Source organism: Nematostella vectensis, chromosome 10 (genome assembly GCF_932526225.1).
Source record: "Nematostella vectensis chromosome 10, jaNemVect1.1, whole genome shotgun sequence".
In the NCBI taxonomy this organism is placed as follows: domain Eukaryota; kingdom Metazoa; phylum Cnidaria; class Anthozoa; order Actiniaria; family Edwardsiidae; genus Nematostella; species Nematostella vectensis.
Genome location: NC_064043.1, coordinates 5,966,099 through 5,992,389, shown reverse-complemented (window position 1 = coordinate 5,992,389; position 26,291 = coordinate 5,966,099). Strand labels below are relative to the sequence as shown.

Below are 26,291 nucleotides of genomic sequence, written 5' to 3'. Positions count from 1 at the left end.
TGAGGAATACTTGTAGAATAACGTTAGTTATCAAAAATTACTAAAGTCAATCCTCTGTAATAAGACGGACAACAATTGCAATAAAAAAAAGTTTATTCTCATTTAAATATGCTATATTGCATTTGTTGGTATATATAGGACACCAAACATATAAAACACTAATAATATCACCATCAATTAATAAAACATTTAATTTAGTCCAAGAAAGCTTATGCAGAATAGCTATTTATAAGCATCTAAACTTTGTCCAATTTCAACTTGAGAACATTTTGCACGTGCACATGAATGCTTCTAGCAAGAACAAAAAAAATAGCCACTACTCAAGGACCTTTCATTGAGTACCTGTTTTTCAAATACTGTGATTCTTTTACAACTTGTTTGTCATTTCAAGTTTCTTCATACAATGGAGAAGACTAAAATGTTTAAAAAAATAAAGCTTTCAGAAAAGTACTTCCTAAAGAGCAGCAAAAGCTTCATGATTTAGTTCTGTTAAGGTTCCCTCCATTGATACTCTCCAATACATGTAACTTAAGTTATTGTACTCTACTGTACTCTGCAGTTCTTGTTCTTTCCTTGTTTCTTTGAAGGAGTTGTTTTGCTTGGCAGTTTTGGTTTACAGTCAATAACATCTACATAGGCTATACGTGGTCTGCGTACAGGTTTAACCTGCCGTGTTTTATCAACTGGGTTTGCAAATGGATCCTCCCATGGTAGCTGCACTGGTTTCTTAATGTTATTTTCCTTACTCTTATTGTCCCTGTTATTTCCTGTTGATCTTGATCTCTGGTGTGCAGCCTTTGAATGCCTGCCATCCCTTGGAATTCTCCCCCCGTTGATATGAGTACCAGAAGCAGTGAGCCTGTGATTCCGCAAGAAAGGCTGATCAACAACTGGCCGCAATGGTAAACACTCTAATGATCTAGAAATTGGTTGCTGCAGTAGATTCTGACGGTATGTCTGAGTTCTGCTACTGCAACTGCTGCCATAATCCTCATACTCCACGTCTGACATTATGTAGTTATGCTTTGGTTTTGACCTTTGTTTACTGTTCTCCTGTGGTTTCAATAATCCAGCACATTTGCTGTTGTTTGAGGATGAACACTGGCTGCTCGGACGCTGTAGATCCTCATTTACAGAGGAAGATTCAGTCCCATAATTACTGTCTCTACTCTCAATAGTACCATAATTACTGTCATGACTCTCACCATCCTCTATTGGAATAGCTTTGACAAACTCGGTGTTTCCAGTATTTGGGTACGCAATAACCTTGTACGGTTTGATTGCGTGATCGTCCTGTGTTCTAGAGCCATTGTCAGACGATGCCACACCTGAACTATGCCCTTCTTCATTCTTGGTAAAATACTGCTGTTCACAATTCCCGTCCTGCACACTCACGCTATCAAATCCATCAGAGCCGTAACTTGGTGTCTCAATAATCCCAAACATAGTCCCTGATAACCGGTCCTGAGTTTCCAGAGTGGAAATTACATTCTTTTGGGAAGGTCTGGTAAAGGGACTATCCTGATGATGCTTGAAGTCAGATGCATTGCTTTCATACGACCTAAATTTCTCAGAACCCACATTTGAAGTGTGTTTGTCAGAATCCATTGTGTCCAGCCCAGATGTATAGGATTCTGGAATGCTAGGTTTTTGTAGTCTCCGTGGTAGAGGGCGATTAGGTGCTTGCTCAAATGTCATTGGTGGGATTCCATTACTACAGTCAGGGGAACAGTAGATTTCTCCACTCTTTGGTAAAAACGGTAGTCCCAACAGAGCTTTACCACAAGTACAACAGCTAAAGCACTCGTTCGTAGCATGCCAGTGTTGTCCATTGTGTGCCATTTGACTCGCATCCGGTTCTATGGGCTCTCCGCATGAGTCACAGAACTCAGCATACAAGCTCTCAAAGCAATGACAGCAATACGGTTTATTATCCCTCATAACATAACGCATCCCTCCCAAGGGGCAATCGCACTCGAAGCAACAGAAGTGCTGTACATGCCAGCAACTGTCTTCAGCCTCTGTACACTGCTCAGCAAATATGATCTGAAAATATACATCAGCCTCTATTAAAAACTCATTCTTTAGTGAAGCCATTTTGCAATTTGAAGAACCTGCCATTTTCCTACTAGTTTTTGAGGTGCTGTGATAGACATCTGTGGCACCTGTGTGGGAGGGGTAGCTATTTGGCAGGTGTTCACAGTGGGGCTTTGATATTTTTCAGCAGGTGGCAAAGTACAAATAAAAGTGTTAATATCCTTATAACTACCGGAGGGTGTGCTAACGAATTCCCCAATTGTTATTTATAATAACTGTTTTCCCCTGGTAACAAAAAAACAACTTTCCTTGCCAAATAGTAAATTAGATAGCAACAATAACTTGAAGACTCCATGAATACATGAATATAAATAGAAAATAATTAAAAAGAAGACTATAACATATAGACAAAATTTAGTTTGGATATTCTTTAATTGTGGGATATTTTCTTTTTATCACCCTAACCCTAACCTTTTAGGGAGAGGAAAAATATATTTCACCATGCCACATGCAAACTCTATTTCATAGGGTTCTCTCATGCCTCAATTTTAAGTTATACAGCATATGCAGATGCAGTTTTTACAGTTCCATTTTTTCAATGGAGATGGAAATATAGTAAACAGTGGTAGTCCTATGACATCTGTACCCCCCTCCTATATGACAACAAATACAACAAGCATAGAAATGGGACAACAAAGACAAATATTGGCTCCACATACCTCATCACAGGCTGCGCATCTGGGCTTGAGAGTTTCTGCATGATGCCGACCACAGTAAACTTTTGAATCCTTGTAAAAGTATATGAGATCGACTAACAGCTCTTTGCATGTCGTACAGATGAAGCAGCTTGCATGCCAGCAGGTGTGTTGACCTGCACGCGAGGCATACACAGCCATGGATCCTGCTGTCACACATTCACCACACTACCAAGAGAAGAAGGGATCATGTAAGTTGTTAGGAAATCTTAGAATTGGATATTTTATTGGGTTCACAGAAATTCTACAGAAAATTACATACAAGACCAAAACTGAAAAGTAACAAAAAAATTTTAAATCGTTTTATTCCTATACAACACTTCAGGCTGGAAAAAAAGCCCAAAATAAAAAAAAACTTTTTTGGTTACTACCCTGGAGTAGAAATGCTAGGTATTACTGCATCGCAACCAGCAATGCTTCATGAGTATCAAGTAAATAAGTGAATATGCGTAAATAAAATATAAATCCAGGTTTCAAAAGCTGTACAGTTTTTGTTTATGTTCTTGTGAACAATCACATACAATGATTCAGCTATCCAATACCCATGAACCACCCCAGGATTACAACACATGGATTTTCGAGTGCAACCTCATTCAAAATAAGTATACAGTATGTCAGTAAAGCCGTAATCTCTGTGATTTTCCCTCCCTCTCCATACTAAAGAGAAAACAATGATGAATGTGTATTATGATTTATCCCTACCTCTTTACAGGAATATCCTTCAGACATTTCAGGTACTTGCTTCACCACTCCCCTCCCTAAAGAATCCCTTTTCCTCAGAGCCACAAAGAAGCACAGCTCTCTTTTCTCCTCTTCGCTCAATCCATTGCAGAACCTGGCCTCATTATCATGGGGTGGGAGCTGCAGGATTATCTGTCTATTCCTGTAGCGCTCCCCAATACTGTCCACATATGGAACTTTTTCTTCTGGGAGGGCATTCATGTAGGAATGGACCTGAAAGTTCAAGAATTTGATAAGTTGTGGTTTCTGAGTGAAACAGCAAGAGTAAGCCTAAAAAAATCATGTTGTCACACGAATGGCTTTATTTGTGAAGCAATATTGTTATCTTTGGGGGGGGGGGGGGGGGGTGAAAATTAAAAACAAATTTAGTTATCTATATGCAGTAGAAAGTATTTTGATGTTACAGGGCAATCAAGACAAAGCCTTTAATTACACTTGAGCATTTACAGGTAAACAAAGTTCTATTTTTTAGTTGTGGCTAGCAAAAATACATGTCTGAGAGATGACAAGTAAAAATTCCATAATCCCACCACAGATGACCAATGATGAAAAGCAAAACACCTTTATAATTATTTTCAATTGACATTTCACCTAAGTTGTTAAATACAGAATACAGAACACCTTTTAATGTCAAAAGATTGTTTTCAAAAGTATTAAGAATGGCATCTTCAATAATAGTATGCTATATATTTTTCTTCTTCTAGAAATTGCCATGTTTTAATTGGATGAATGTGATTATGTGGAAATATTCCTAATGGCCCCATATGGCACTGAATACTTAGATCATTCTTCTTGATAAGATAGCTTCAGCATAGCTCTAAATAATTTATAAAAGGGTTGGCTTTTGCTTTGTTCTTTCATCTTAAAGAAACACTCTACCCTATACATGGATAACATATTAACAGGTCTTAACCAAAAATGCAAAAACTACTGTTTGCACATAGTCTCCCTTTGATAGAAGCAATGTGTTTGTGAAGAAGGCATAACACAAGTCATATCATTAATAATTAAATAGAAAAAAAAAATATGAATGAATTACTATAAATTACTTTTTGTACGGAGGAGATTACTCTTTACAAATTCATGCTGAAAAACTCACTTTCTTAACCTCCTAAAAGAGTGAGACAATTGATATTTTTAAATTGAAGCTTCAGTTAAGTGCAATAAGACTTCAGTTTTTAGTGATCACTAAGATAATGAACTTATTTCTTTTTCTACAGTTTATGTTTTTCATTTCACTGCTAATAATATAATATTGAAAATTCCCCTTAACTAATGCAGCACACATCAAAATATTAAAAAAAGTGCTCTCTTGTGATCAAATAAAACCTTTAAAGTTTAAGAAATGATGAGACTTTTAAAGACAAAGATATAAACTACATTAGCCTGGGAGGTGATTAGCATCTCTTGTTGTCTATTGCAGTAATTCTCCGTTTGAATTTTTCAAGTTTGTAGGTATTGCTGTATAAAAAGTTCCTTGCAGTAGTATGCTACATTTGTATTTACCTGCTCTGGCCCAAGCCCTGGGGGCACCCATGCATACTCATCCAGTGCACAACCACTATCATCATCAGAAGCAAGACTCGAAGCACGGTGGACATCCGCCATGTAGATATTCCTCCCTGCTCTAGCGTCGTCACTGATGATGTTGTGGTCTTCTCTTGGGCATTTGCAGTTTCGGCAAATTTTCCTAGTGGAGTAAATGGAAGCAGATTGTGAATGATTTCTTTTGGTGGACAAGCTAGGTTTTTAACACTAAGTAATGGCCTGTGGGATGGACTTGGGACTTTGTGGGCACAACTCTTGTTGTAGTCCCTGTCTATATACATGCATAAATAATATCTTGTAAACATAACCATTGAATAGAGCTGATCTAAGCATATATTATTCATGACTTAAGGTGAATGCAAATGTGTTTGAAAAGGAAACGAAAACACTCCAAAGACCCTGACCCTTACCCTTGCAAGAAACCGAAGCCATAGAGTGATAACTTTAAGGTGCATTGGAAGAGCCGAGACAGGTCTGAACTTGCCGGGTTCATTGCTTCACTAACAAATTTTAGCCTGACAGGTTTTAGAAGGTTGCTGGGTTCATTGCTTCACTAACAAATTATAGCCTGACAGGTTTTAGAAGCTTATCACCAGCTCAGCACACACCAGCTTGATTATAAACTTGAGAAAATCTTCAAATTATTCAGACATGTAAATCAACAGCTCTTGAAGTGGGCCTTCACTTGGTTAAAACAAAAATTTATGCAATTGAGAAAGTCTTGAAATTTTTACTATTGTTGGTTGTGTTTGCTAGGAAACAGCTGTTAAAATCATTTGTTCCTAAGTATGACCTAAGCAGCAGGATAGCCTGAAAATTACCATGACTTCTTTTAGTATCCTGTTTCTTAAAAAAACTGTTTATAATGTGAAGGGTATAAACCAATTGGCCAAGTCGGAAAGAGAATCGTGAGCTGCAAAAATCAATTATCATGATATGGCGCTTTTCCAAGGGTTAACGAAGTTTATTACCCATGAAATCGGAAAATTGGATTACAGAATAACACTTTCACCTGATAGGAGTGGTAATAATTTACGCTTGTTAGAAACATGACAAATACAAGTATTGACAATATCAAGTATTGATTTCAAGGGAACATGGCTAGTTGGATTAAAATAAATTGGCAATATATTAATTTAACGATTTGAAATCACTGGAGCAACGTGTGATTAATCACTTTATTTACAAACTTCTGTCAAACAACGCGCAGGACACGCATGTAAAACGAAGCACACTTTTTACAAGTTCTTGAGTTTTGACTCTGTTAGAGCAGATATCGAAATGCGCGCCATAAAATGTTTACTTTATCTGCATAAATGGTTTTCTTTTATGTAGTGGAACTTGGATACTATTGAGTTAAGAGTCAGCATCAGTGAAAACCACAACAGAAACTTAACGGGGTACCACCATAACGGGTAACCCTTTCGCCTCACATCAATAGACACGGACAAAAAATAGTGAGGGAAAAGAAATATTTGCGCGTTAGAGAGGTATAGGGGGCTTGCTAGGCTATTGTGGTTCAGACTATGGCGGAGCCGAAGTGTCTGGTTTGAGTAAAAAGCCTGTATAGATTGGGAACGATCTCCTGCGGAGGTTTAGAAAATTGGGACTAAAGAAAAGGTTATCTAATAGCCATAAGCTCTTTGGATCCAACCGCAGTATAGAAATATTATAGGAGAGGATTTGAGTTGATAGAGTCAAAATGGGGGACTAATGAAGTTCATTTAACCTTGGTGTGGTAGAGGTTGTGCCTTTAAGTAATCAATCGCTTTGAATTAGCTAGGAATGCGAAGATGGAAAGTGGAAACCAATCACGTTCTTCCACAAACAAAGACTGAAGAATTCATTCCCTTTTCAGTGGTATAATCTAATAGATTCTACCAACGCATTCTATCCAGGGCTTACACGCGTGATGGACGGGGGATTAGAAAAGTTATTAATGATGCTTTTGTTGTTTCAAGCTTGCAAATTGTGTAATTGGAAAGGGAGATCGAATGGGAGATTTTATTATCTCCCTGCGTAAGACCACACACAAAGTACCCCCACCAGATGGGGAGAACTGATGTCCACAAAATGTGTGGTCACTTCAGATTTTGACTGATTTTTAAAGAAAAGTTCTAAATATGTAGAAAAAAAAAAAAAACGCCTGGGTGAAGGGCGCTCGTGGTCAGATCCTTATTGTCCAGTCGGGGGTGTTGCTAGAGCACGTGCGGTATTATTTTCGTGGGTGTTTTATAAGCACTGTATATTCTACAACTTAATAACTTCGAACGTTGTCTTAAAGCATACATCTAATCAACAAAAACTAACGATAGACTAAAACTGTTGCTGAGCATTGAACAAATATTTTGGTGTTTTTTTAAGCACTGGCGATGTATATTAAATATAGTATAATATTAAACTTGATAAATTTCGAACGTTGTTTTAAAATACAACATCTAATCAATTAGAGCTAACGATAAACTAAAATTTAAGCTGAATAATTAAACACATTTTTTTGGAGAAAAAATTCTTTTTAATAGCCTTCATAAACTTGGAGCTTATTATTCGCAAATAATTGCGCAGCTTGATAAGCCCACAAGTCTTTAGCCGAATGTTTCAAAGTTGCATTAAGAAGTTGCTTTTGGATCCTTTTTTTGTCCACCACACAGCAAGCTACAAAACAATAAATCACTAAAAAAAAAGAATACTCTCAGAGTCACAAGAAGAGCTAAGAATCAAAACGACCTAATATCAGTAGACAAAAGACACTGTCACACAGAAGTTGTTATTGTGTGCTTAGTCGGAGCATAAATCTGACGGACGGGATAGAAAAACAAACCGGATATTGTCACAAACTTGAATTGAAAACTAAGGGTGAATTGTACCTGAAAACGAGTCGATTCCGGGCTAAAAAAAATACGTAATAGGGAATTCAGGAAACATCAAGAAATACCTACACTGTCAAAACACACTTGGAAACTGAATCCCAATATTGCCATCAACAAGGTTTATTGACTAAATGATCTGAGTAGATTCGATTTCTAGGATTTTGTTATTCATATGATACAAGGCGCTTTAGTTGTGTATCACGATGACCCATAATGCCAACTTCTCGACGCCAATTTCTCGACTAGCGCAAAACCACGGGTAATCGAATATTTTCAAATTCCGCACTTCTTGCAAAACCGCATTGAAAGGAGGCACCGTGAACATTTATCATACCCCACACTGATGCAAAAAGCACAACAACCTCAAGGTTTTGTCTATAAGTGGGAGATATATAAAGAGAAAGAATGGTTCAAACAATCCAAAGAACAACGCGTTTCCGGGCACAATTGACTAAGTCGCGAGAGAGTGCGAAGAGAGAGAAAGTTTTGGATTACCGCTTATTAGTACTCCCCTCTCTTGTTTGCGGGTTGTGTCAAATGGCTTATTGAGGATATTAAATAGCTAGCGAGACACGAGAGCCTCAAGTATGGCTTGCTACATAAGCTCACCCGGCACTGCTGAGGACATGTATTTTAAACACGAAAATCTAGAAGTAAGTCTATTCCAATACGCGCTTTAAGTACCAGGTTATTTGCGTCGTTCAAATGTGGCTGGCCCGTCCCTAACGAAATTGAGTCCATTAGAACGCGCGTTAGCTGAATTTCCGTCAGACTAACAGACTAATTGGCTCCAAAAAAAGTTCAAAGGAGCGTGATTCGTGATAGAGTATCTATTATGTCTACAAGTATTTGATACGCTCCCGGTTTATCTAGAGCAGCCTTGAGCCGCGTTGTTTTCTGTAGCATTCGGCAGAAGATAAGAACCAAAACATGTCATGAATTTCAGGACGTTTGAAACAATGAACTGAGTGAACTTTTCGCTTTATCGCACTAAGCAAATAAGCTCGAACGCCTTCCTAATCGACTAAACACAACAGTCATGTAGCTTCGTAATTAATAAACTGTAAAGAGTATATCTATTCCGAAATAGACTTCTAGAGGTTTGATTGAGATGTTAAAATAGTTAGTTAATGCGCGCCTTCTAAAGCAATCCCATATGAGAATGGGTACAAACGCAACCCGAGAGTCAAATACACGGTGAGCACATACTCGGCCATAAATATTTCCTGTAGGGATCAAATCTCTTCGAACTTTGCCTGAATATCAAGAGTGAATGAAACGCAAAATGGCCAATCCCGACGAAATCTAGAAAGTATAGAAGGCATCTTCGAAACGATCCCCCGATATCTCCGATAGCCATCTAATCTTGGGACCTTAGTGAGAGAGCCAAGCAATCCGACTACAACGAAGAGTTGTAAGTCGGTAGCAAATTCCTCCACACTCATGTTCGACAAATGAACAGTCTTGTAATGCAATTTCCACCTCAGAGGCTTCACTTAGCTTCTATACATTCATTAGAGCGAGCAAGAGTGTATAGGAACGCTCGGGAAAAGTTAGCAAGCTAGACAGTCTATTTGTATGGATTGTACGAAGTGTCACTCTTCGGGATGAAGAGCCAAAGAGTTGGTTGTTCTTACCTCCAGTAATGAGCGCTGAATCCTGGACACGTATCTCCACAATTGTTGCACGCCTTGGAGCCGTCATCATCGTCGTGTGCAACCATGTTCTGAAACACCAACAAAAGATTCGGACATATAAACACTTGCTTAGAGATAACGCTTCGCCGCAGCAAACTGTTAGTTCTCGTCTCAAGCGTCATGCGCGCTGGCCGACACATACCCGAGGGATTTCGCCTCTATTCATGACAGCCCACTCGGATGCACGATGCCTAAACTTCTATTCGTTATATCGGTTGAAAGAGCCCTTTAGATCCTGTCATGGAAGCGAACCGTAAAGCCCCTTCACTCTCGCGGAGCCTATACGAAACGTGCGACTATGGTTGTTGAACTGTAAAATCAATACAAACTATTTCACGAGGTGATTGACGGCTCCTGACGTTAATTAATGTATAGACCAATCAAAACGGCGGTCGCGCATTCCCAAGTGTCAACACTATTTTTTGTGAGAGTCAAATCTTTGCATACGGCTGTCATCCATATTGGGGGGAAAGACGCCCAAAACCGCTCGAATGTGTAATCCTCACAAACAGGAAGCTCTTGAGTATTTTAGAAGAAATTTGTGCGGCGTGATAAAGACTGGAGGCGCTTGCACAGCAAGACGCTGGACGTAGATCCGAATCAGCACAATTCTCCGAGTTTACAAATCGGAACAATACCAAACAATGGCCAATCACGGTTGAGCAGGGCTCAAAGCCGTAATTTTGTTTTATTTGCTTTTTGTTCTTTTGTGTTGTCGGATTGCTGGGGTTGAAAGGCTGCAAATAGATCTTATTTGGGATAGTAATGAGCCATAATTCTTATCACTACCCCGAGGACGGAGAGGTGATATTAGACCGACTGTCTACAACTTGTTTGGCTTTCTCGCCCCGCGAACGCGCACTCTGTCGCATGGACCAAATTATCAACACAATTGAAAACAACGGCCTCAGCATCGTTAATCTCAATTTAACAAATCTGAGGACATTTCGTGACATAAGGCGCGTATTGCGCTACGCCTCAAGGTACAGACTCGACGTCTCCGACACCCTTTGTTTTCTTTTCCGATTTTTTTTTCAGCATCAACCCTACTGAGACTCTTTTTTGCTTACAAAAAATGCATAGAGGTTTCAGTAATTATCCAGTTTTATTTCTGGTTCATAGCTGTTGGTTCATAGCATGTTGTTGAGGTGCGAGAGGCTAATTGTACCCGTCCCACTTTCATCGTTCTACAGCCTGTAACCTCGTGCTTGGGGGTTTGGGTGATACACTTCAAAATAGGATACCCGCTCTCGAGTCACACTTGCACAAATCACGCTTAAGTGCTCTAAACACACAAACGCTAACTTAATCACACAATGAAGTAATCAGTTGTATCGCGCGAGAATCATCGACTCCTTGCTTATCGCGAATTTAGCCCAAGGGCAAACCCTATATCTAGCTAACTTGGCGCGCTCTCATCTACTAAGTTGTTGAAGGGCAAGCTTTGGTCGGACAATGCGTTTGATATTTGTTATGTACCTGTATTTCCAGGTCATTGTTTGTTTTTGAGTGACGGCCGCTAGACTTATGTGTCAGGTGTATTCAATTGGATTGAAGCCTTTGTTCCATCAGTATAATCTAAACTGTGACCGGAAACACCAAAAGCACCGAAAATTGACTGAGTTACTTAACTTCCTGGAACCTCCCGTATGGTTATCTTAAGAAATTTCATCTGGAATTAAAACGACTACCAGGACCAATTATAAGTGGTCCGATAGCTTGACGCTTTGCTATTACTTTCACTGTCATGTACAGTAACACCACGCTTAATCAAAGTCCGGAGAGAAAGGATATAATCTGCTAAGTATTCCCACAAATTATGAACGTAGTATCTTTATCCATTCACTCTAGAATAATGAACAAATCAGAATTAAAATCGAAAGTATCAAATAAATGAGCTTGGGCTAGATTAGGTCCGTTAATCTATGGGAAATAAGACCCAATTCGAATTACCCGAGGTCGAGTTTGCTCAGTTCTGCTGTTGTATTTCAGATAGTGAAGTTTTGCCATATTTATATATTGATGTCTACATGCAAAAAGTTTGTCATCAGGCTTCATTATAGACTACAAAAGCCATTGTAGACTACAAAAGTCATTGTGCTAAGAAATATATTTGAAATAAACTTTGCACAATTAAAGAGATATCACAATAGTTGTATAGATATATCGAAATAGTAATCGGTAAAAAAATTGTTTTTTTTGTCCCCTCCCCCCCCCCCCCCGTTTTTTTAACTCTTTCCCTTTCTCACACTCGTGCGGATGCCCGTATTAGCGCCATTAAAGAAGGCCAATCACGCCGCCATTTTATGCACCCGCTCAATGGCGAGTTACTCAAAGAATCCATTTCCATCCGCTAATTCAAGCGAGTAACCAAAATATTTTCAATCAAATATCGTCAATTAAATATCAGACTACATTTGCAGATTGTTATTTTGAAGTTCACTTGCAAATAAACCTCTGTATTTTCAATGATAAATAACAACAAAGGACTGGGTGATCGACATTCTTTAAGGTGCTTCAAAATGCAATAGCTTGCTTGCTTGTTTATCCTATCGTCAGGTAGATGCCAGTGCCCGTGGCAAACTACCATAAACACTAAAAAAACCACACTGATGAAACAGGTCGCATTTTCTAGAAACAAAGTATTCCTGGAATTTATGGAATTTTTGCATGATTGTGTAAAGTCTTAGTTGTGGTTTTATCTAGTCCCTGGGAGTATTAACATTTCTCGTGACTTTAGTAAGAAGTAAACAAGTTACGCTAAGAAAGGAATGTTCTATTCGTTTTCAACGATGCGGACAATTTGCAGCCCCCTGCTGGCAAATAATTGGTGGCTTCACAGGTCGCTTCTATCCCAGTAAAGGGAGTTATTTTCTTTGTGGTGAGATCAAAGGTCGACTCATCGAAGGATTCGGTACTCCTGAAAACTCCATGTTGAAAGGATTTGAGGTATAGATGGACTTTGAATTTTGAAACAGCTACCCCCAAGTTCAGTAAAATATTTTTTTTTAAAAAAATCCAAGAACTTTTGTTAAACATTTGACAAGAAAGAAGCTTCAGGAGGTCCTAGATGTCGTACCGAGGGGTGAGGTTATAATGATAGCTTAAGAATCGTGGTAGGCTGAACAGCTAATTACCCAAATTATGTCATCATCTATGATGCATTCATCTTCTTGAAAACAAACATATAGGAAGAGGATAACTAATTTGATACATTAGTTAATCATGTCATTTGCGAAAGCTTAAAGGCAATTCCTTCGCTAACCTTTTTTATTATGATATTGTTTTTTTACTTCGCTTATCTTTTTTTGTAAAAAAAAAAATTATGAAAATAAAACAAAAACCCTTTGATATCAGCAATCTCTTACAAGCTTTTACCGTGAGCTGAAGTCAAGGCCCACGAATCTCCTACTGCGGTAAGCATTTAGGGGGAAAAGAAACACTCGTTCACTTCCCCCCCATTGTGGGTTATACAAGAGCAATCTTCATCTTCTTTTCAGACAATTGTTATTTAGTCTGCCGTCGGTCCCTTTGCTGAATGAAGGAAACTGCACGTATACTAGACACAGCCCTGGAGCAAGTTATGATTATGTACCTGTCAAGTGAGAGAGGTACTCGGAACTACGCAGCGTTTCATCCGCGCCAAGGCCTTTAGCAAACTCATTAAAGAGTGTCGAGGCTTTTAACCCACTAGGGCGCTGGTTAATGCGAACCCAACTCTTTAGGGGTCCGCGCTGGCGATATAATCCTGGCGACATTATCGATGACACAGCTAGAGGGACGAGAGAGGAATAGGAAAGTCCGCACTACCGCCATGTCAGCTACTTCCGTCTAAGATATAGGAAAAATTTTCATTTCGAGATCCGCTTAAAGAAGGAAAGCTCACATCAGATGCGCATTGTTGCCTTCACTTAGAAGGCAAAGAGATGTTGCTAGTTAACTAGAATATAAGATTACTTCTAAGAGTAGTTTTAAACTCAGTTTTCACTGAAAACATATGATATGTATTTTCAGTTTGGTTATAAGACACTAAGGTATGACTGAACGATTCGAAGCAAATATATGGCAGAAACAAGCAAATATGTCTCAATGTCTCAACATTCTTGTGAAGTTTAGAGATGCATTGATTTGAGGACGAGAAAGGCAACAGAAAAACGCTAGCTGTTATGTCGTGGGAAAGACTATTAGGATGCCGTTATTAATAGGTGTGGTGTTTAGGTAATTTTTCGATGCTGCTTAATCTGGTAATCTTTACTCAGTGATCACTAAACCAAGTAAACAACCAGAGTGATCACCGGAAGCTAGGCTCGTTAGGCTGTGTTGACATGAAAACCTGGAAAACGCGCAATTCGAGATAGAGAACGAAGACACAATTTCTTACAATGGCTATAGGTTCCTTGTATTACGGACTGATTTTCAAAACACAAATATCGAAAGCTCAAATTTCAATGACACTACAAAAAGTCGCATCAATTTAAAAAACTAAGTACTAGTATCGCCTTATTTGATGTGAAATGGGCTTATTTGAAGTGTCATGTCATGTTTTTCCGTCACGTCGGCGGTGTGGGAGTTACTCCAATATATATATATTGCCGAAAGGTGCTTATAAGTACTGATTATTTAAGTTGATAAATAAACTGCAGCCAGGCCTATGACCATGATATATACATATCTCTTGGTCGAAATATATTAAGATTCGTTGGTACTTGTGGTTGCAGATCTGCCATTTACCATGTCCACTCGACATTTGCACTGACAACCTTCTTTTTTTATGGATTATATGTATTTTAGAATAAGGACTTCTAAACAAATAAAGTTGTAATCTCATAAATATGCTGAGAAGGCAATTAAATGGTAAAAGTTGAACAATCTTTGGAGCAGTGGCATTGACATTTGGATAACTTATAAGCCATTAAGCTATTAGTGCATATTGATATAGTTACAATATCCCTTTCATTTACAATATTTCATAATTCATGCAAAAAGACTGTTTTTAGATTTGCGAAAAGGTTTTGTTCGAGTAATTTCTTGGTTCGCTATTCAGTGCATATTTTCCTAGTCGACAGAAAGAGAAAATAGTTAATGAAATATGTATTTTAGCTGTAGAATTATATGTAAATTGCGCATTTATTGTTAATTCAATAGAAAAACTAATTCTTTAAAAAATAATAAGCAAACAGCATTTAGGATCGTACCCGGACGCTTTCGGTTTAGTCATTTTTGGACAAACATCTCAACGGATGCTAAACTAAATGTCCATTTGTTGTCACATGCGAGGGAATCTATTATCGATAACTTCCCGTAAAACAGTTTAAAACGCAATTATTCAATCAACACCCCTACCTTTAGAATCCGAAATCTTTCCCTGCCCCTTTTCTCCATCTTGGCATAAACGGTACGAATGACGCACGCTTCAAGTTAAACTGTCTCACTTTCGACATAATTGCACATTCTTATGATTCGGTTTCAGCACAGCGGTCTCTGTATGGGTTTATACTTCCTATTGATTTGTGCACGCGGTGAGCCCGCGCTGTTCCTGTGGTTCGCGCCACGGTGAAAAGCGAAATTTGCCGATATTTACGATTCACAGGGCGTAGAAACCAACACATTTACAGCGCGAAAAAAAAGTCTCGTTAACTGAGTGGATTTTGGGCGTCTCCAAACTGTGACGCATAATCCGTTCCGTGTTGCTCTATTTCACTATATACAAAGTATTTCCTACATATTGGAATTACAAAGGTGTTATTGTATTGAATATTTTTCTCTTATCGACTGACTTTCCCATTAACCCTCTGAATTTTCATCGCTAAGACACTAAGTATTGGATCTAGACTCGGAAAATTCATTAAACCCCTCGAGATATATAGTTATTTAGGAGTAACTGCCATTTCTATAGAATACAATTATAATTCACTACAATTTCATTCACAACTATACATGAAGCTCATGACTCACGATTAAAAGATCGTTTAAAATACCCCCCCCCCCCAAAAGTCCAAACTATTAACATAAGTTTATAAGATCCCAATCAAATAACTAGTAGAGATTTTATAATTTTCCGTAAATTTTTTTTCAGTTTCATTAGTTTATATTGGTCTCGCTTCAATAGAATAGCGATCCGGTAATCTCAGTGTTATAAAGACGCGAGACCTAATTGAGCGTAATAAAATCCTACCTTTGATCCCCTGGAATTGATCCTCCTATTCCGAAAGGTTTAGTTTGGCGCCTTGGACGTAGAGAGCGCCGTGGTTTAGGCGCGCTGATGTACACTTTATGCGGGGATTATTCTCGAATTAAGAGCTCCCTGGTTTGGCGCTCCGCAGAGCACGTAGTAGGGCAACAAGTGAGATCACAATACCAGTTCAACACAACTCAGATACTATCTCCCACTGCACCTGCCAACATTTGCATCTTGTTTTGGAAAAGAGGAACGCGCTTCAACTTATAACGCTAATAACCCCACTGATACTCAATAACTCGAACGAAACTCCCAATCCCCATAGAGTCCTGAAAGAGGTCGGCGTTAGAGGCGCCCAGCGAAAGTTAATGGTGTTACGACGAGCATGAGTGAATGTTATTAGCGAAGTCAAACTTTCCGTGACTATGCTTGTTTTACTTGTAAAAAATTCGCAAATGTGACAAAATCGTTCACACTCCGGAGTGGTAAGACAAAATTAAATTCGCCCAAACAAAAGAGCTTGCTTAGGATTGGATATCGCTTTTCGTAAGGCGTCCTTCTCAATAAAATTTGTTATCAATAACTCTCAGCTCGGAAACAAAGAAATAGAAAACGCTCTTTGTTGCGCTCAATCAACCCGCGTTTGGCAAAATTTAACTAACATCCTTTTACAATGCCAATGAAAACAACGGAACCACGAAAAACGGAAAAGCATTTTACACACATTGAGAAAAAGATGGATTAGCGGAACAATAGCATTTGGTGTCAGTAAGTGACAAAAGACGTAAGGGTTGAGAGTTTTTTCAAGATGCGCAGTTGGTGCTGTTTGTCTCAGCGTACGGGAATAAGGAAATTGTTGTAATAATCAAAGGAAGTCGGCGCCACGAGACAATACCGAGTATTTTATAAAAGCGTTAGGCATACGAACTTGAAAATTGTTTGCATAACTCTTATAGCTTAGTATGACATGAAGCACTCAACAGCAAATAATCAGATTTTTTCTTCAAATCATTTCGCGCGGCATAGGCAACACAATCAACACTTCTCGAAACTCCTTCCGCTCCCCTGTTATCGCTCACATTCTCAATTACATCTCTCCTGTTTCTCTCAGCTCCCTTATATCTTCAAAGTTGATTAAAAAAACCGTATCGCCAGAGTAAAATCACTGTAATCTTTGGCTTTTACCGCATGCGGAGATATTTAGACATAGCCCCAGCATCGCGCAAGTTGCTTAGCACCATTTTCAAAGCGCCCTTTCACTATAGCTATGCGCGCCTATGTTGGAAGTAATCCTATCCGATTATACTATGCGAAGTTGCGGTAACGCACCGACAGACGGAGTAAGCCGTGGAATCCCCTAGTATGTCGGCTCGCGCTTTGAACAGTCTAAACGAAGCTATGTGTATTCTTACACCTGCTCCACACAACACTATCTATCCATTCCATAAAGTCCAATTCGATGAAATTACAAACTTAATACGCAATATTCAGCAGTCCTTGAAGCTGTGCACTGCTGTCTATTTTCGGCTGTCTGGTGGTGACGGTTAATGAATTGGTCCAATATAATATGGAACAGGAGTTTTTATTACTTGGCGAGATTTTAATGGAACTTAAAGTGATGACTACTGCTGCGGTTTGTGAATGCGCGGATTACTAAGACAGGTCATTTCGGCCAAGGCTCGATGTATTTGATTAACTCTTTCAGGGCCATGTAATAGGTAAAACTAGAGTTGACTTTTAAGACAAGATCTAGCTGTCAGTGGGGTCCTTCCGATGTAGACTTTAGTAATGTATGTTGAATAGAGTTGATTTAGTATGTCACTGTTGCCGGTAGAGACCAGCGTTTCCGCTAGCATTATTTATACGAGAGAAATCACCACTTCTAGTGCAAACTCAATCATAACACTTAAGGATAAGAAGAGAAAAAGTACGCGCACATTACATAAAGCCAATTGAACCCAGTATACTGGTATATACTGCCATAACATTAACCCTATATCACTCTTAATTCATTTTTCTATAAAGCCATGTTTCTACAAAATCACGTTAAGTGACATACGCGTACCCTTACAACAATCAGTGTTGTAAAAAAAAATCTATACCCCTTTAGAAAATATCACTACCTATATTAGCGTTCTCGTTTGTTTACCAAGTTTCTAATGAGTACGTACCGCACGATTCTATATTATTTCCGAAGAAAATCCAAACAAATAAACTCACCAATTTCTCTCTCCGCCATGCGGAATACTCGGAGCTCTTCAAACGCATGCTGACTCCCGCGCCGATCTCACCCAGACTCAAAACGAACCGCTCCTACGGAAACAACTCCTGACCACAGGAAAACCGGATCACATTATTCCGTCGTTTGTTTGCTATAAGTGCGCCTCGACCAATCAGAGAAGTTCTATACTGGGTAATCAGAAACTTGGCGACTAAACAGAAAAAGCGGGAGCCTGCCTGGACGTGCTTCGTCGAAGGCTAATGACACAGACCGCATACTATCTTATCGTGAGCTATTAGCCTAGCCATACTCCAATGTTATGACTGTTGGTATACTGTCAGTCGGCGTACTGCCTCCAGCCCTGCCATCACTGATCGAGGTGATTGTCAACGAAAGCGTTATCGGTCTAGTTTGGTAGTGTATTAATAATGCATATTGAGGTTCTTAGAGGTGAACGCTTTGTGGGTGTACTACACACCCTTGTAAAAGCACCATTAACGCGGCTCCGGTTTGGGATGACCGTAGTATTGTGCGGTAGGATTAAGACTAGTAGGGAAAATTAGATCCAAGCACCATACAATAATCGCGCGCTCGGTTTCACAGCCCTCCGGCGCCTCGTCCGCATTTCAAAAAGTTGCAATTATCGATAAAACACCCCCGTTGAGCTAATTCGTGCTAGCTTTGTCCTTTGTTCACTAAACGGGGCTTCAAAGTGTGTTTCGCGCAGCCCTGATGCGAAAAGACATGAAATCTAGGCACTTATCTATAATTAAATCTCCTATTTCAAAAGACACAGAAAACAGGGCTTGGTCAACGGCATAATCTAGGCATGCTACAATGGAGCGAGCATTCCAATTATTGAAATGACTAATCGAGGGCAAACATCGTTAAAACTGATCTTTTGGTGAGTGGTTTTTGGGTAAACAGTGATTGTTAAAACGGTGAAATATCTAAATAAAGTTAATTGTTTACAAAAACTGGCGTTTTAATTTCCTCTCAGTGTTTTGTTCTTTGGAGGAGTTTTAATGAAAGTTGTCGTCATTTTGTCTTGCTTGAGGTCTTCTAGGATAGAATATGATAGCCCTAATCATAAATCCAGCATGGCTATCCATATATCTGTATCGATACCATAATTAGATGGTCTGTACTGAGGAGACATGGTGAGTGAAAGAGTTTTCATGGATATCCAATGCATTCGCTGATAAATAAATCGTTGCCGACACACCAAGGCTGTTCATTTGAATTCTTATGAGAATGTCTATACTGTGAGACGTACATTAGAGAAAGAATGCTTTATAATCAAGATCAGAGAACAAGCATGGTTACCCAAGACACTCGCTGTTAAATATATCGATACGCGTCACATCAGGAGTCTCTATGCTGTGGAAAGATTGCTGGTAGAAGCTTAGGGAGCAGATAGTCATGACCATGTCATAGATCCACGGAGATCCAGCATGGCACTAGCTGATAAATAAATAGATACCGTCATATAAATGCTGTCCACTTGAAATTATATGAGACTGTCTATAATGAGTAGTCATGATTATGGAAAAAGTGCTTTGGGGAAATAATTTAAGGGATCAGACCTAAACCCTGATCATAGATCTAGCATAGCTACTCAAGGCAACGAGTCGATATCATATCTGTATCGGCACAGTCATATCAAGGCTGTCCACTTCACTGTCTGTATTGAGAAGTCATGATTAGGGAAAATGTGCTTTGGGGGAATGTTTGGGAGTAGAGTGTAGATAGCCCAAGAGCAAGCAAGGCTACCTAAGACAATACTAAGTTGATAACATTATCTCTACATCGACACCGTAATATCAAGGCTGGTCCAAATAAAAATATTAAAATATTATCAGACTGTCCACCCTAGAGTCCTATGGGAAAAGGCGTATTTTGGGGAGAAGCTTTTGGAACACAGATAAAGTCAAACAAAAAGTTATTGATGTTGTTCCTCTTTACTCTTTTCTCTACAGAAATGTAGTGATTGTCACGAGGGAAGGAAGGTTAGAAAGCGTGTCCCGATCAAACATTCCATAGGCCCTCGCAATAATCAAGTGTACCATCAGTTGCTATGACAACCTAGAGATAGAACAGCCTGTGACATCAAATAATGTCACACGGCATGATTTAGTACTTTTAGAACTCCATTGCTCTAGGCACGGCTTAATTCCTGAGTAATAACATTTAAAATTGCGGACCGCCTGCTGAGCCCGAGACATTGTATGCTAAATATAACGAGATCTGTCTGTGGAACTTCCCACAAGTGGCTCGCAGCCTTGGAGTAAAAGTATATATATATGCTTGCCAGCGGGAGGCGGAAAGCAGTTCTTTTTTAGCTAATTAAAAAAAAAAAAAAACCTGTCAAAGCTAGATATACGAGCAGTCATTAATTGTTGCAACAGTTATGTAAAAAAAAACCCTTTAAAGTCTATATAACCTTTCAGAGTTGATAGACTTTGTCAATTCTTTATATTTTCATCTTCCAAATGGTATGTGGTTCGTATGGACCCTATAAAACACGCGTTCGTGCGAATAGCTCAAATCTGTAATATTGAGGTATTTTGGTCAACCTTCGGAAAAAAGGCCGTGAACTGAAAGGCCCGGGTCCAGTCATGTGTGACGTAGATCGAGATGTCAACCAAATTACACGAGAAAACATAATGCGCGCGCTTAACCGGTTCCCGTCTTCATGTCTTCTTAGTTATTGCTGAAGAATGTTGTGTGGTTACAACTTTTAATGTCATCTTTATATCTTAACCTGGTAGTCAAATGATTATTTAACTTCATGAAACAAATCTGCAGAATTTAGCAGATAGTTTTTAGTCTTTGAATTGCATTCGCAATCAAGTATGGCGACATTCTCATAAGCGCGCGCTGTTTTTAAAACCTACAACAAAACGATATTTTCTTTTTTCGCATACAATTCTCGACTTTAAATTATTTTTCGCTTCATTGTGGGTATCATTGCAATAGAAAACAATTCGCCAATATTTTGTGGTATTGCCGTCTCTGAATTTTAACGGATTTAGGAAAATAAGTTGTTTCAGATTTTCCCGCCAAAACTTGGAATTATTCACTCGATTCAATCTCCTTTAGCGCGGCCAGGAAAATTTTCAAAGATCTGTGGAAAATTCAAATTTCAATCAAATTCAATTCCCTTTTCAGAATTTTATCTTATATTTAAGTTTATCTATGCTTTGTTTTGGCTAGATTGATATAAATGAAACGTTTTAAGAACTTTAAAGTATAAAGAATAGGCCATTCCAGCTATAATTTTGCGTGCGCATATTCATAGAAACCTACCTCAACTACCAGAATGCAGCGCGCGCTTTTTTAAGCTTACATCAAACGAAGCGCGCGCTGCATGCCGGTAGTTGGGGTACGTTCCCATGGTGAGTGGGCGCGCATGCTTATAGCTTGAATGGCCTATTGAGGGGTCCTGCTTTATGTCAACAGGACAGTTTTTAAGATTTGTTACCGAAGCAGGGGAAACCATTGCCCTCTACCTCTCCCCCCATACCAAGTTAGTCATCGGTCATAAGTTATTAACGTAGAAAAATGTCGTGACCCGACGTTACTACGGCACTGCCAAGAGCTACCCCAGTAGTAAACCGTCTGTATATACGTCATTCAAATCTATTATTACGATAACGGCATTGGTCGAAATTATTACCAACAGTAAACACAGGAACGACACAAACAAGATGTTTCGGCTCTAAGATGGCTTCCTGGGAGGTCGCATATCGCTACAAGAAAAAAATTTTAAATGATAACCTATCGGCCCATCTCTTGATTTCTTATCACTCTTATGGAGATTTCCTTCCTGGCTCGGCAAAGTGATACACAAGCAATCAGTGCAAGGGGAATACCAATTTGTCCTATTGGAGAGGCGGGATCTAACAGTGGAGAGTGAATGAAGCAGCATACTTAAAAACCTCTTGGACATCATCTATTAGTTTTGCTGTAATAACAGAAAGCCAATGGTTATTTTATAAGGCCTATATTTGAAAATTCTAATGCCAAGGCATACCATATCGAACAATTCGTGTATTTTTTTTATTTGTATTTTTCTGCAGGCTATGCACCATGCCTTATTTAACAAAAGCCATGAGGTGTTTCACTCTCTTTTTTTAGTTTAGGCTTGACCGCTCGTATTTTTTCAGCGCTTACCTATGGGCTAAATGTTCTTACATAACACGTTTAGGACTCAAATTACTAACTACTTTGGTGTTATAATGCTTTTCCTTAGAAGCTACTTAGGTACCGTATTTACAGGATGCAAATTTTTTAAAATTAAAAAATATTGGACATGATTATACAACCACCATTGCGTGCGAGCCTTGTAAATAATAGTTCCTATAGTTCTTTATCTAATCTCATCTACATAATTTCTTCTGTTTTCTCGAAAAATTAATCATATACCGTTTGTGGCAGCAAGCAACCAATAATGACGTTAGATAAATTACTAGTGCTGATTATATTTTTTTAAGAAAAACGAGATTTACTTCCCCATGCTCCAGAAACTGATGTGTCGCGTGCGGTTTTATTGATTGGTTATTATCGAAATGATCTGCTTGTATCGGAGTTCCGATTGCTGTAAAATCCCTTCAAGTGCTGCACTTCCCTGTTTTTCTAATAAGCAAGAATGCTGTACGCCCGACCAATCAAATCCAAACCATCTAAGTGTCGATATTTTGTCTGAGAATTTTTTTGTTGACACCGGGTCTTGAGAATAGTTTTCATACACCGTCGGTCTAATGGAAGTAAACCATTTTAGTGTTGACATCAATATGGCGTTCTTGTAAACTCTGCGGTGATTGGTTAACGAATAGTTGTATTTGACGAGATAATGGACATAAATTCTCCCTAAACGCCGTTGTCAGCATATAGTGTTTTTTAAGAAACCATTTCTTTAATGGGCTTTAAATTCTTCCGCTGCGTTTTGACTGCAGTAATAGAATTGATTTGTGTGTGCTTATTTTTTGTCTCGCTCATTGTCTCGGCAGTAGTCATTGTAGTGCTATGTATTTGTGTATATGTGATGTTGAAAGACTGTGGATTCACACGAAGCTCGAGAGCATCTCAACGGCATCACCAAAAACGCCCATCCATAATGACACCATTTATTATGTTCATCACGAAAAAAAAAAAACACTCAGTTACGAGGCTCCTAAACCAACGCCCACTTTTCAAACGATTCGCTTAGTTTCCTACTAATGAACAGAGTTTAGCACCCAGGCAAGCATAAGTCCATTTAAAAATAATTATTTCCTCTTAAAAGAATTGTCACAAATTAATCATTTGAGCCTTAAGACTTTTAGAAAATGTATGGTGATTTGTAAGAAGAGTTTAAAAAAATGTACAGTAATTCGGAAATTTACTTTACTTCCTAAATAGTTAATGATAGAAGTAGAAGAAAGGTCACGAATCCATGGTGACAAGTGCAACTTAACAAAAATGTTAAGTTACTAAACAGCTTGCTAAAACATTGATAATAACTAATTAACCGCCTTTTGAAAAGATAAAAAAGGCTCTGTAAAACAATCTCAAACTCTATAGGGATAAGTCACACGATAGTGAGGGCGATAAAAGCAATCGTGATTTCTTTTTTATGAGGGAGAAATGCACTAAACATCCAAAACATTGATGGTAGAACTAATTAACCGCCCTTTTAAAAGAAAAACGAATTTTACTTCACTTCACAGATGTCCTTTACTTAGTACATCTCTCTTGGTACACGCTAAAGGTGATGGTGATAGAGAACTGTCACGATTATTATAAAGCATCAATCAACTCCCGATAACTTTCGAGAAACCTCTATAACTCGAACTTCCTTTAACAAGAGCTGTTTTCTAATTCCCTTCAATTATATCCTACATATTTCTACCTTCTATAACTCGCATCGGCGAACTCGAACTATCACCGATTTAGTTTGAGTTATCGAGAGTAAATTTATTGATAGCAGCGAGGTTGCAATTAGTGAAAATAGTATCCCTGATCGCCCTCAACCGTTTAGAAAGAAAGACTGATGATTGTACTCACCCAGTCGTATCTTCCTTGTCGCAGCAACTGCAAGGGTAGCAACATCCCCAGATCCATCACTCGTTTTTCAAACCTTTAGTTTATACTGATACCATCCCTGAATCTTCCCATTAATTCCTTTGCTTCCCTCACCTAGCCAATCAAGCACCAGTGATCATGCCAACAAACAGACGAGCAAGGGAGCGCCAGCGACGACCTGGATAAACGCACGGAGTTCAAGTTGGTAATACTGATCTGTAAGACTGTATTTACATAATATAACCCCCCTGCGTGATCACTAACTGACTACTGATGAGGCCATTAATGCCCGCTTAAATCCAAGCAATGTCATATTGCTATACAATTAATGAACGAACAGGAAGTCACTTTAGGGCACTACGGCTTTTTCCACTAGCCTGACGTGCGATAAGTTCTTAGGCGTGATGAATACCGACGAAGGCGTCAAGAGGGTCTCCTTACTCGAGTGAGGGATTTTACATAGAGCTCTTGTTAACTTCTTATCAGCGTTCTTGTGTGCGCTCTTGTAATCATAAGGGAGGAGTTGGAAGGATAACTTGTCAATTTGCATTGACTTTCACAACAAAACCTGGATTACCTTGGTAAGATTAGCCACTAGTGTGGAACTAACCGCTGTGCGCTTACAAAAACGTCAGTGTACCCTTTGTCTTGTTGGCTTGTTAATTAAATCTCGAATGTCCTTAGAGGTGAATGGGCGCATTGTTGGCAAGGTAGATGTGTCAAGTTTGTTTGATGAAAGAGTCAAAAGCCAAAGCAAACATTTCCACTTGTAAAAGGGTTTGACTCGTGGGAACAAATGAGAAAGACTAGCTTGTCAATAACTGCTTCCTTAGTAAGACAAGCACGTCCAAGAAAAGTCCTAGAGATTTATTCCCCTAATTGATATCTAATTAAAAATAATGCGGATATTCGTGGTTTCCTTTGTATGTAATTAAAATCATTTATTTAATAATTGGAGTAAAAATTATGTATTTTTGTTGACAAAAATTACTCATGAGAAACTCGGTTTACATGAAAGTATATATACTTACAGTACTTACATGTAGTTTCAAGCGAATTGGACGAATGTTGTTGGAGTAAATATGCATTTTCTCAAGAAAGCCACTAATGCGAGCTTGGAAGGAAAGGATGCTTTGAATTTTTAAAAACAAGAATTTGTTGTGCTTATTTAAAAATAAACACAATCAGCAATCTATGTGTTTTACGGATGGCCCTTGGGGGGGTCAAGAGGGTGCTTGTTTTTTTTTTTTCTCTTTTAAATCTAAACGTCATCAACACAGCAACCGCGAAAAACGATCACTTATGATCGATTACAAGCTCGTTTCTGTGAGCCCGCATACGTGTCCACCGATGAAGTGGCCTAGCGACGGCTTACGCGAAAACAGGACGACTTGTTTTAGACCTCTGTTCTGGTAAGTTCTGGTATCTTTTGCGAGATTGTTACGGATTATCATTTATATCCTCATTAACATAACTTCACTTGCCTTATTTCGACGAGAGAAAAGCAAGAAGGTTGAATAAACTTGAAAACTTACAAGCCGTGTAGATGAGAAACTTCTGAAACTGAACCGCCATGTTGTTTGTCACTCCGAGACCCTGGGAACTAGTTTTATGGATTCTTAATTTGACACAGGAATCCCAATGAAAGAATTCGGAGTAAACGTCATTCAGCTTGGTTTATTCCTTAAACCTTTAACGTTAAAATGTTATTTAAATAAAACAGGAGATATGTTAAAATAAGGTAAAATCCTACCTATATATAGCGGGCACTGCAAATTGATTTCACTGGGGAGTCTTTGCAACGCTAGCCATAAAATGCATTTGTTTTAAAACAATCCATAGTTTATACTTTCTTGTTCCAAAGAGAAAGCTGACTAAAGAATATATGCTTGTTGAGAAGACAAAACACGTCTATGCAGAACTGACTACATTAAAGTACTACAAGAAATAGCTCAATCACGCTGCTCTAGCATTCGTTTGGGGCAACCACCCCTTACAACAAATTAACTTGAGGGTATGGATCTCATTTCACAGACATTGTTTACTACAACACAAGTTCGCTACTTATATGGTCGATAATAAGGATAATGGTAGTTTTCAGACGCCTTTTAAACGCTGATGAAGGCTGTATGTTGATATTGATTGGGAGCGGCTTTAACCTTTACTAGTCAGTCACTT

The 26,291-nt window shown here is 38.7% G+C and overlaps 1 protein-coding gene and 1 long non-coding RNA gene across 7 annotated transcripts; one reads left to right on the top strand and one right to left on the bottom strand.

The window, feature by feature from the left end:
• Positions 1-75: 75 nt before the first annotated feature.
• On the bottom strand, positions 76-24,301 carry LOC5522095. Of its 5 annotated transcripts, none has more exons than XM_032367105.2 (6): positions 24,096-24,301; positions 9,589-9,677; positions 5,040-5,223; positions 3,495-3,746; positions 2,757-2,960; positions 76-2,046 (listed from the first exon to the last, which is right to left on the bottom strand). In XM_032367105.2, the coding sequence occupies exons 1-6, from the start codon at positions 24,150-24,152 to the stop codon at positions 544-546; spliced, it is 2,289 nt and encodes a 762-aa protein (XP_032222996.1). In that variant the 5' UTR covers positions 24,153-24,301; the 3' UTR covers positions 76-543. The 5 variants fall into 5 exon arrangements, with proteins under 5 accessions (XP_032222996.1, XP_032222997.1, XP_001641861.2 ...); XM_032367106.2 differs by lacking the exon at positions 24,096-24,301 and adding an exon at positions 18,047-18,536; XM_001641811.3 differs by lacking the exon at positions 24,096-24,301 and adding an exon at positions 15,824-16,272.
• LOC116604568 lies at positions 2,873-25,850 on the top strand. 2 transcript variants are annotated; one of them, XR_007313921.1, is made up of 2 exons: positions 2,873-2,983; positions 24,232-25,850. It is a non-coding gene; the product is annotated as an uncharacterized LOC116604568 (long non-coding RNA). The 2 variants fall into 2 exon arrangements; XR_007313920.1 differs by lacking the exon at positions 2,873-2,983 and adding an exon at positions 24,100-24,130.
• Positions 25,851-26,291: the final 441 nt, after the last annotated feature.